The 12,132-nt window shown below is 39.5% G+C and overlaps 1 protein-coding gene and 1 pseudogene across 1 annotated transcript; both read left to right on the plus strand.

The window, feature by feature from the left end:
- Nucleotides 1-4,799: 4,799 nt before the first annotated feature.
- Nucleotides 4,800-5,870, plus strand: LOC122282692 ((+)-cis,trans-nepetalactol synthase NEPS2-like). Its single transcript, XM_043094672.1, has one exon. The coding sequence runs from the start codon at nt 4,813-4,815 to the stop codon at nt 5,650-5,652; it is 840 nt and encodes a 279-aa protein (XP_042950606.1). The 5' UTR covers nt 4,800-4,812; the 3' UTR covers nt 5,653-5,870.
- Nucleotides 5,871-10,281: 4,411 nt separating this feature from the next.
- Nucleotides 10,282-11,085, plus strand: LOC122282157 (annotated as a pseudogene).
- The last annotated feature ends 1,047 nt before the right edge of the window (nt 11,086-12,132 follow it).

Raw genomic sequence — 12,132 nt, forward strand, 5'->3', positions numbered from 1 at the left:
ATTTGGGGCATGTGTTTTATGGAAAAGCTTTTCTTCGAGACGGTTTTATGATATTGGATTTGGTTTATTCTAATATAAATGAATCCATTGCTTTTCTTTCTTCATCAATTGATAATTTGGATTCATACACATGGCATGCTAGGCTTGGCCATATAGGGCAAGATAGAATGACTCGATTAGCTAGAGAAGGCCTGATAGGCAATCTCGCTAAGGTCATCTTGCCCACGTGTGAACATTGTCTAATGGGAAAAGCTAAGAGAAAACCATTTGGAAAAGCCACTAGGGCATCTTTTCCACTGCAATTAGTCCACTCAGACATCTGTGGTCCAATGAGTGTGAGGGCAAGACACAGAGGTGTCTACTTCATCACCTTTATAGATGATTTTTCACGTTACGGTCATGTCTACTTAATCTCCCATAAGTCTGAAGCATTGGAATGTTTTAGGCGATATCTAAGAATGGTCGAGAATCAGTTAGATAAGAGTTTAAAGACTCTAAGAACTGACCGAGGACGAGAATATCTCTCTGAGCAATTTAAAAGGCTCTGTGATGAAAAAGGAATCAAAAGACAGTTAACGATGCCAAGTACGCCACAGCAAAATGGCGTGGCGGAAAGGAGAAATCGAACACTGCTTGAGATGGTTAGGTCAATGATGGCGTAAGTAAACCTACCAATTTCTTTTTGGGGGGATGCACTTTTGACTGCTGCCTACATTCTTAACCGAGTGCCCTCCAAATCAGTAACTTCCACCCCATATGAACTATGGACCGGCGAGAAACCCAATTTGAGTAGCTTGCGGCCATGGGGTTCAACGGGTTTTGTTCATGATCTTTCTCATAAGTATGGGAAATTAGGCCCTAGAGGGAAGAAGTGTATCTTTATAAGGTACTCAGAACACTCTAAAGGGTATGTGTTAATATGTGAACAAACTGATGGAAGTGTAACTGAGATTGAATCACGAGATGTGAACTTCATTGAAAATGAATTTCCAAGTAGAGGTGAGTTTGATAGGAGTTTGGAACTTCATGAGATTGTGGAACAAGAGGAAAGTGCTCCAAGGAATTTAGTTGAGAATGAGGAAGAAATTCTTCGAGCTCCTACAAATGATAAAAGAAACTTAAATCCGAGTGGGAGCACACCGCTTGTCAATCAATCACAACAACCTCAGCCGCGTAGAAGCACACGTGAAAGTATTCCTCGTCGTCGTTTTGAGATTGAAGGGGAAGCTTTTATGGTAGCTCCGCATGATGATGATGAGCCTAGGACAATTCATGAGGCTCTCTCATCTTCTACTAAAGATGAGTGGATGAAAGCTTTTAATGATAAAATTGAGTCTATGAAGACAAACCAGGTCTGGGATCTGGTTGATCTACCGAGAGGGCGTAAGACTATTGGGAACAAATGGGTTCTAAAAGTCAAACGCAAGTCGGATGGATCAATAGATAAGTACAAAGCTCGCTTAGTGGCGAAAGGATATACCCAGCAAGAGGGTATAGACTATGAGGAAACTTTTTCACCAGTTGTGAGGTTTGCTTCAATTCGCCTGATTCTAGCTATAGTAGCAAACATGGATTTGGAACTCTACCAAATGGATGTTAAGACAGCATTTCTCAATGGAGAACTAGATGAGGAGATCTATATGGATCAACCAACGGGTTTTGTGGTCAAAGATCAAGAGCGCAAAGTGTGCAAGCTCAAACGATCTATATATGGCCTAAAACAATCATCTAGGCAATGGTACCTCAGATTCCATCGAGCCGTTCTTTCGAATGGGTTTACGATGATCACAGAGGACCATTGTGTCTATGTCAAAAGATCCAAGAAGAGTTTCATTATGTTGTCATTATATGTTGACGACATACTACTAGTTGGAAATGATAAAGGGTTGATAGTCGCCACAAAAGAGTGGTTATCCTTCAATTTTGAGATGAAGGATATGGGTAAAGTAGAATACATTCTGGGAGTTAAGATCTACAGAGATCGCTCAAAGAGACTTTTGTGTTTGTCCCAACAGACTTACATAAAGAAAGTCCTCGAGCGTTTCCTAATGAATGAATGTAAACCCATTGACACCCCTGTTGCAAAAAGCGAGAACTTATCTAAAGAGTTATGTCCTAAGACTCAAATAGAAAAGGAAAAGATGGCCCGTGTCCCTTATGGTAATGCTGTGGGTAGTCTGATGTATGCAATGATGTGTACTCGACCTGACATATGCTATGCAGTTGGCTTAGTAAGTAGATTCCAATCTAACCCCGGACTGGCTCACTGGAAAGCAGTCAAAAGGATTATGCGATATCTCAAGGGAACTGCAGATTATGTGCTGTGCTATCAAGGTTCAGATTTGCAGCTAAAAGGTTACAGCGATGCCGACTGAGGTAGTGACCTAGATGAGCGTAAATCAACCACTGGGTATGTCTTTCTGCTCAATAATGGCGCCATTACATGGAGCAGCAAGAAACAACCTTGTATAGCTTTATCCACTATGGGGGCAGAATACATAGCTTGTTCTGCAGCAGTTCGAGAAGCTGTTTGGTTACGAAGATTCCTCAAGCATTTAGACATTGGCACGGATTATTCAGATTCGGTGACAATATTCTGCGATAGCACGGCTGCTCTCGCATATGCTAAGGACTCTAAGTACCATGGAAGAACCAAACACATAGATATCAGATATCACTACATGAGAGACATGGTAGCGCAAAAGGAAGTGGTTCTGAAACATCTCTCTACGAGTCGCATGGTTGCTGATCCCTTAACGAAGCCTATAGCAAGAGATGTCTTTGAGGCTCATGTTAGGAATCTAGGACTGCGTAGATTGTAAAATGTTTTTTGTGTTTCAAATGACATTGAGATGTAACCTTTCCTTTGGGATATTAATACAATATGATTCAGTAAATTGTCTTTATCGTATTGTCTTCACACACAAGATATGTCAACAGGCTTAGATCGGCTCACTCACACGAGCGATCGCCTCTAGCGCTTAAGAAGCGAGTAGAGATGAGACATTGTGTTCTAAGATACTTGTCCAAATGGATAAGTTAGTTGACACAAAGATATGTCGTTTTAGTGGGAGCTAAAATAAGGTCCAATGAGTGGACTATGCATGGGTTACCCCACAACCTATATAGCCTGTGGTTAGCCAGATGTGAGATCCTCTTTGACGCCTTGGAGGCGGGCAAATGGAGGAACTCAGGTTAGACGCTTGAGAAGCGACTAGACTAAGATCTGTACGGTGTTGATATAGACATATGCTCTTTGAGAAAGAGAAATCCACCGTAACATGTGTTTCATACTACATGTGCTTATGCGACCAAATGAGTAAGTGAGTAAATGGTTTCCCTCTTTCTCACTGTGTGAGTCTCATTTTTCTGTGTCCTTTACTTTTGACTATGTCACAAGATGGAGGTTATGATGTCTGCTACTTTGGCATGTTGTCTAGGGCTATGATCAATACGGTCTAAAGAGGCATTGCTGGGAAAGCGGTTTGACCAAAGTTGAATGATATGAGTGCAAAGGGAAGATTCTTTGATATCGCATCTTCAATAGTGTTTGCTGATGTCAACTATGACGCTACATATTGGTAGCGACTAAGGTTGTGAACATATTGAAATGATTTAGAGATAGTCGAGCATTGTTCTGAGTTTTTCTAAAACTCAAGAGGGTTTCGAAAATGCTTGAACTGATGCAATCGAATGAGTCTAGGACATAACCAAACACTTTAGGGATGTTACTATGCTAGTCTTCTCTTGGAGAGATTTAGTGTATGTACTCCCACCTTTCTATAGATTTGCTTGGTGGTCGCACGGCCTATTTACTTGTATGAATAAGATTGAGAACATTAGAGAGATGCTGACCTGGGGTCATGCCCACTGTGTGCGAGTGAGAGATGTTAATGAATGGGGGCCGCCCACATGGGCAAACCCATCATCTCACTATTCTACCTAACACACTCCACTTAGTCCCCTATTCTACCTAACACAACCATATGTTACATGTTGTGTAGGGGGCTATAAATAGCTCCCCCCTCTTTGGTTCAAGAACACACAAGAGGCAAGAAGCAAGAAGAAAAACTCTCTCTCTCTTTTGTGCTCTCTTAAGTAGTATTTAGGCTGTAGATTGTTAAAGCGTTACTCTGGTTTTATACTACGTAGTACGCTTTACCACCAAGTGAAAACTCTTGTCAATCTGGAGAAATTTGTGGAGCAACTTTACAAGCTGGCCTTGAGGTACTTTCCGCTGTGCTTTCTAACAATATATATATAGAAGATTTGACCGGATTATTTATTTATTTTAATAGACACGATACAATCATTTTGATCACTAGATCAAGAATCGCAGCTGATCTGTGTTGGATTGATGATCAGGTCCATGAGATCGAAGAGATGGGAATAGTTTCTTGAGTTTGACAGGGAGGGAGACAAGGAATGGGATCCCGACCCAGCCTGAATAAATATGGACTTGACATTACTAGTACTGATAATGAGCGCTCATTATATACACCAGAAACATGAGTCGTCGTTTGTGGAGAGGAATAGGGGATCGAGTGATGAATAACCGGAGAAGTTAGGCATACCAAATACAGATGAAACAGTTTGCAGCAATTAATGGCACCTGATGTATTTTTCTCAGGTGTATTAGATGTACTAGTTCACATGATTTTCCAAAAGGTAAGGCGTTTGAAGTGAAAATTAATTAGAGGCAGTAGTACTATATTATAACGGTTGAACTTTCCACACGGGAGATGTGTATATATAGTGGTAGTACTCTTTTATGGAAATGGCCAAATTAAGTAGTTAATTGCAACCTGTTATATGAGCTCGATCAGCTTGATCAATTGTGTTGGTCCATCAATGGGTGAATTCCCAATGTGCAGGAAGAAACTGGAAGGCAAAGTGGCCGTAGTTACCGGTGGTGCAAGTGGCATTGGAGAGGTAACTGCAAGACTTTTTGCCAATAATGGTGCACGTATGGTGGTGATTGCTGACATCCAAGATGAACTAGGCCAAAAAATAGCCAAATCCATTGGCTTGAACACTGCTGCCTACATCCATTGCGATGTTAGCGATGAAGAGCAAGTGAAAGCTATGGTGGAATGGACGGTCCAAAACTACAAGCAGCTGGACATCATGTTCAGCAATGCTGGGGTTTACAGCAAGTCTAACCAGACAATTCTTGATCTTGATTTCCCAAGCTTTGAAAACCTGTTTGCAATCAACGTTCGTGGTATGGCTGCTTGTGTAAAGCATGCGGCGCGCGCAATGGTGGAAGGGCACGTCAGGGGAAGCATTGTGTGCACGGCGAGTGTGGCTGCTAGCTGTGGAGCGAAGAAGCACATTGATTATTTCATGTCAAAGCATGCAGTGCTGGGCCTGGTTCGATCGGCAAGCAAGCAGCTTGGGGTGCATGGCATCAGAGTGAACTGCGTGTCACCTTACGTGGTTGCTACGCCATTGACGTTGCAAGCACTTGGGATGGACGCCGAGCAAGCTGAGGAAGTGGAGAAGATTTATGAGCCCTACGTTGTCTTGAAAGGGGCTCTATTGAAAGCGAAACATGTTGCCGATGCAGTGCTGTTTCTTGCATCTGATGATTCCGAGTGTGTCACAGGACACAACCTTGTCGTTGATAGAGGCTACCTAGGCGCTACCTAAATAGTCAACTTCCAAAACAGTCCAAAAACAAAAAATGCTATAATAGAACTTGTCATGTGACCGAGATGTACTACGTACCTAACGTATAAATTAATAGAATAATGTAAAATGTGATAGGCATGTGTGATGATACCTGCATGCAGCGTGTACACACACACACATATATATATATATATATATGTATATGTATCTTAGCATGTTGAACCAATTAATATATATCGTCGTTCTGAAGGAACTAAATGTAGTGGCTATTGAAATTTGAATTATGGTGGGTTATATATATATATATATTATATGAAGAACTGAAAATATAGGTTGCTAATTAAGCGTACTACTACTGTTGAAGACAATACATGGGAACAGGGAATCAATTATCGAACACTAATCGATCCTTTGAAAGTATTTTCCCCGCCTGCTAACACATATATACATGCAAACATGCACATATTTTGCTGAAAATTATTAATGCCTAAAAATCGCACAACAGGCAAAAGGGATAAAAGAATCATTCCCAGTCTGTTATGACAATTCGACTATTGATCAATGTAGTGTAGAGCCCCAGGCAGTGGTACGGTGTGGCTGTATGATGTCCTTGTGTACATCCATGTTAGTGACCAGAAAATATATATAGAGATGGAGATGTACAAATTTACGTAGTTTAACATAATGTCTACATCCAAAGGATGTGGAGGAGGGGAGAACTACTATAATGTGATTGTTTTACAATCTCTCATGATCTCTCATCCTCCCTGTACAACAAGGATCATAGATCTATTTTTTAAAAGAGATCCTATCTTTGGTGCTCTAGTCGTGAGGTTAAAGGAGAAGTTTAAGGCTATAAGAGGACTGAACCAGACTAAATCGATAGTCTTATTGATCGGTCTCGAGGTGTAGTTTCTTTGGACTGGATTGGACCAAGATTGACCGTATGTATATATATTTATATATTTTCATGCATATAATATATTATTTTATATAGTAGTTGTATAAATTAATTATGCAATTTTCATCAAATGGATCAAAATTGACCATATATACAATGAAATTATTTAATATTCATTAACTATATATAAACTGTTAAAGAGATCACTTGATTTCATTAACCATACATATATAATGAAAAAATTGTTCATGCACCGAATTGGACCGATAGCTACTAGTATGACAAAAATGATGGATTGAAATTTTTGGGCTGTGACTCCCCTCATACCAAATCGGACCAGACCAATTATAGCCCTAGAGAAGTTGAACTTTGGAAGCCCCCTTGAAGTCATCTGGTTCATTTCTTTTATCCTTTGCCCTCCTTCGTTTATATCACATTACCTATCTTTTATGTCTCATCCCGTTTTTTCCTCCTGACACATTGACATCCTTTTACTTCTTTAGCCTTTTGTCCCATCTTTCCCTCTCTTTGTCTTTCCTCCAGATAAGGCTCCCCACCATGGGCTGGGCTTAGAAAGTCACTTTGGGTGTGATATTTTATCCTGTCTAGTTGACCGTGATTTTTAAGGGCAATTTACTTCAAAAAAAGGTATCGAGAATCTTTAAAGATAAAATATAAAACCAACACAGTTCGTTGAAATTGGTAGAGAAATAAATTCCGGGAGTGGGTCCTTGGTTACCCGTTTCACTTTCGTTAGATAATGAAGATTTCTGAGCGAGAGAGACAAGGCGGGAGATAGGCTCGATTGTGTTTGGTGTGAGCACAGAGCTTGTCTTGGCCAAATAAGCCAAATAAGCAGGTGGCTAGCTTGACTGCTATACAAGTGCAGAGCTCGTCTTTTATGTGCGTGAGAGAGGTCGGGTAGTTAAGTGACTTGCCAGGCCTATTTGCGTGCCTAGGAGGTCAGACGGTCCCTAACCATTCCCGCCATTCAATTCATTATGAAGGTGATAGTAAGTCGGGCAGTTGAAAGGCTGGACACTCGCTTTACCAAGAGGTAGGTCAGGGCTTCTCTTAAGACTCGACATCTCTTAAGACTCGACATGCCTGTTGACCCCAAACAAGAAGGCAAAGTGGTTGGCCGAGAAATTAGACCCGTGCTTCACTGTGAGGGAGGTCCAGCGGTCCCTGACATCTCCATCATGTTGATGCTCATGGGGAAGGTAAGTAGGTTTTTGAGTTCATTTGGTACGAATGTTTACATTTTGCTGTCAATGCTAGAGTTTGTTTATAGTAACCTGTGCTAGTTGGTCATGAAGCCTGTTGAACCCTTGGGTTTACCTTAGGCAATTGTCGAGTCCAATGACTCTTTCATGAAGGTGACCTACTGGTAGCATAAATGGCACGAGTGTAATCACTCGGCATTATTTGGTGGAGATATCGTGACTTGTCTTTTGTTTGGAATGAGGTGTGTAACCATGCTAAAATATACAGAGTCACTTAACATAAACAATTTAAACTTCAAATGTGAAGCGATCAAACCTAAGGAGTCAGAAGATAAGTAGTTGGGTAGCCAGGGGGCTGGACCCCCTTTTTGTCATTAGGGAGGTTAGGTAGTCTAAGGTTGGACCCGCGCTTTGTAGTGAGGGAGGTTAGGTAGTCTAATGTTGGACCCGTCTTTTCACTTTCCAAGGGAAGGTAAATAATTAGGGCAGCTAAGTGTTAGACCTGTGCTCCTCCGTGAGAGAGTTCAAGGAGCCTGGAGACTGAACTCGCCCCTTTGAGTCTCAGGAGGAGGTAAGATGTCGGGCAGCCAGGGGGCTAGACCCGCGCTTCACCGTCAAAGAGGTCGGGTAGCTTGAGGCTAGACACATCTGTTGAAACTCTCCATGGGAAGGTAAGATGTTGGACAGTAGGGCAGCTAGATTTGCGCTTCGCCATATTAAGGTTGGGTAGTTTGAGGCTGGACTCGCCTGTTGACTCTCCATGGAAAAGTAAATAGTTCAGGCAGCCAAGCGTTGGACCTGTGCTCTTCCGTGAGAGAGTCTCAAGGGGAAAGATGTTGGGCATCTTAGGGTTGGACCCACGCTTCAACATGAGAAAGGTTGGGTAGTTTGAGGCTAAACCAGCTTGTTGACTCTTCATGAGAAGTAATTTTGTTCAGCATTATTGAGGAAAATTTTTAAAAAGTTAAGAAGTCTAGGTAAGCGGAGTTCCTATACTAGATTTTGCATTAAAGGAAAATGAAACAGGGTTGATTTTAGAAAATATGCATGTTTATTTTTAAAAAAAACATGTGAAAACAGTTTCAGTTATTTGTTCGGCGTTAGTCATGAATTCTGATGAAAGAGAAAATATTTTTATTATGATTAGTATAGACATGAGCTTATTTTTAGCATTTTATTTTCTGAAATATGCAAAAAGAGCGAATATAAAATTTTGTACATGATTATATGAATATGCTCTAAATCTGTTTTGATTTTGAAGATGATATGATTTTATTTCCGCTTTGTTCAGTTATGGCCTTACTACGAGTGATAATAATGGCATATGGCCCAACCACGGGTCATAATAGTGGATATGGTTGAACCACTGGTTATAATAGTGAATATGATCCATCTACGGGTAATAATAGTGGAAACGGCCCAACCACGGGTTATAATAATGGATACGGTCTTGCCATATGTTATAGTAGTGGTCTTTGTTTGAGTGCACACTTTAGTGACAGAGTGATTTATGTTTTGCTTGGTTATCCACAAAACCTACCACAGGGGTTATACATGACCTCTGTTCTGATATGATGCTTTGATATGATGATAATGAATAATTAGATACGTTATGCCAAAGTACTTTTAAATATGATTATTTCTGAAACTTCACTCTGATTTTTGTTAACATGTTTTGCTTCAGCACTCTAAAAATGAAAAGGAAAATGTTCTATTTTGTGTTGTAAATTTTGTAAATGCTCATATTTACATACTAGTATATGTCCTCTACTTATTGAGTTGTTAATAACTCACCTCTTATCTCCATAATATTTTTTAGATGATTTTGGAATAGTTCAGCTAAGGATCATGATTATGGAGCATGTGTGAGATGATTATTTAAGTATAATGAATTACTCATAAAAGATTTATGAGAATTGACAGATTTTATTAAGAGAAATTGTAGTGTCACGATGATTTTATATTTTAGAGTTTATAAAGATTTTGATGAAATGTAAATTTTAAGCTATAGAAAGTAACTCTCTGACCCTGCAAGATTGGGGTGTTACATGTACTGCTGAAACTATGGAACAAATCAGGATTGAAGGAGATTATTATATATTTGTATGCTCTTTTTTAGATATTTTGAAGTAAAAGAGAAGTGCTACAGATATAAAAAGAATAAATAAAAGTAACCTCATAAATTAAGATGATTTTATATGATCCGTTCGATTTCTTTTACAATAAAAATAATTTTATAATATGATATACTACATCAATATATCAATTTATATTTATATAATTATTTTATAACTAAAGTATTTTTCGTAGCAAACATCTTAGACCATTCTCTTTGTTCTTATTTTTTAGGTGCCTTTTCGGTTTTATTTCTGTTTTCTTTTCTTTTTGTTTAAATGCAATTTCCACCTAATATACAAAACTACCTTTATAGATTGCCAACAAATGGTCATATTCTCGAACTCAATTAACAGTACTTGCCAAGTCATCAGCCTGCCCATTTGTTTTTGCATGTGATCAACAATGACAGACTCCACGGTGTGCAACCACAGACTAGAGAGGAAAGTTGCCATAATCACAGGCGGCGCAAGCGGCGTAGGCGAGGCCACTCCTTTTTTCCCAACATGGCACACGCATGGTGGTGATCTCCGATATCCAAGACCAACTGGGTCAACAGGTTACCTCATCTATTGGCATAGACAAGTGCAGCCACGTGCACTGTGATGTTTCCGACGAAGACCAGGTTAAAAAGACCGTGGAATCAACCGTCCAGAAATATGGGCGGCTCGACATCATGTTCAGCAACGCTGGAATTGTCAGTGCCTCTGAACAGACCGTCCTAGAGCTTGAGTTTTCACAGTTTGACCGGTTGTTTGCAATCAACGCCCGTGGCATGGCCCTGTGTATGACGAGTGAGGGGGAGTATCGTCTGCACAGTGCACGGGGAGCATAGCCCCTAGCCAGGGAAGGAAGTGGCGCACGGACTACGGCATGACCAAGCACGCGGTGCTGGGGCTGGTTCGATCAGCAAGCGTGCAGCTTGGGGTGCACGGGATTAGGGTGAACTTCGCGTCGCCGTACGTGGTTGCTACGCCAATGGTATTCAAAGCGCTTGGGATATCGAATGCCGGGAAAGAGGAGGAAGTGGAAAAGATTTTTGAGCCCTACGCTGTTCTAAATGGGGTATTGAAAGCGAAAAATATTGCCGACGCAGTGCTGTCTCTTGCATCTGATGATTCCGAGCGTGTCACCGGGCATAACCTAGTGGTTGACGGTGGCTACATACCTAGCTAAATAATCATTAACTCCTCATTAAAAAAACAAAAAAAAAAAAACACACAGGAGGAATAATCTAAGAAACATATTCCCATGCACTATATATAATATATAAAAAATTTGATGTGCATTCCACATTAGATGTATTATTTTATAATTATTTTGATCAATAATATTTGTAAAGTGTATAAAAAATACGTAAAAGTGAAATCTATTATGATTCATGTCATGTATAGGTCAATACATATAAGAGCTACATGAGTTTGATGATATAATTTTTCATGAGCATGATTGGAAAAATATAATACGCATGCAAGAGTAATTAATTAGTTGTTCACAAGGAGACTGCTAGAAAATCAGAAAACATGTTAACGATCGATCGAGGAGGTCAAAATACTGTTAATATTGTTTAATCTTCAGGAGAAGCTGAATCATATTTAGCTTCTACATGAGTACATACGCAAGTAGTTCTGAAGCCATTTCATTAATTAGAAGAAAATTATGACTAGCTAGAAGCCATAGTACGTAAAAGGCAATACATAACATAAAAAAAAAAAAAAAAAAGTAAAAGGCAATACATGAAAGCATTAAAGATTATTAATGTAACAGCCGAAGACATATCCCCTGATCAGAACCAAACGTGTTTCAATCAAAATTCATTTCTTTAGAGAACTTATTGAAGAGTGTGTTGCCGGGAACGGATCGACCCACTTGCGTGGAGCCCAGGACGTCAGAGCCCCTGATGAAGCTCATAAAAAACAAAAGCATTAAGAAGAAAAAAAAAAAAAAAAAAACCCCTACTTTATCTAGAAACTGTTGACAGCCCCGTTTTTGATGTTCAACACAGATGAAATCATCTTATTTATACCGTACATTAATTTTTTTTATCTAAATATATTATATTTTACCTTAAATTTTAAAAATATTTCCTTAAATAAATAATAATAAACAGTAAAATATAATATAAACAGTATATAAACAATATAATCTGACATAAACAATACTTAAATAGTGTATAAATAGTGGATGAACAGTAAACAATCCGGTCACCATTATTAAATAGTGGGACCACGCATTTTTCAAATTCTAAAAATTAAA

This window comes from Carya illinoinensis, chromosome 11 (assembly GCF_018687715.1).
Source record: "Carya illinoinensis cultivar Pawnee chromosome 11, C.illinoinensisPawnee_v1, whole genome shotgun sequence".
Taxonomy (NCBI): Eukaryota; Viridiplantae; Streptophyta; class Magnoliopsida; order Fagales; family Juglandaceae; genus Carya; species Carya illinoinensis.

Coding starts and splice junctions, on each gene's coding strand:
- LOC122282692 (XM_043094672.1), top strand. CDS start 4,813: ATGAGCTCGATCAGCTTGATCAATTGTGTTGGTCCATCAATGGGTGAA.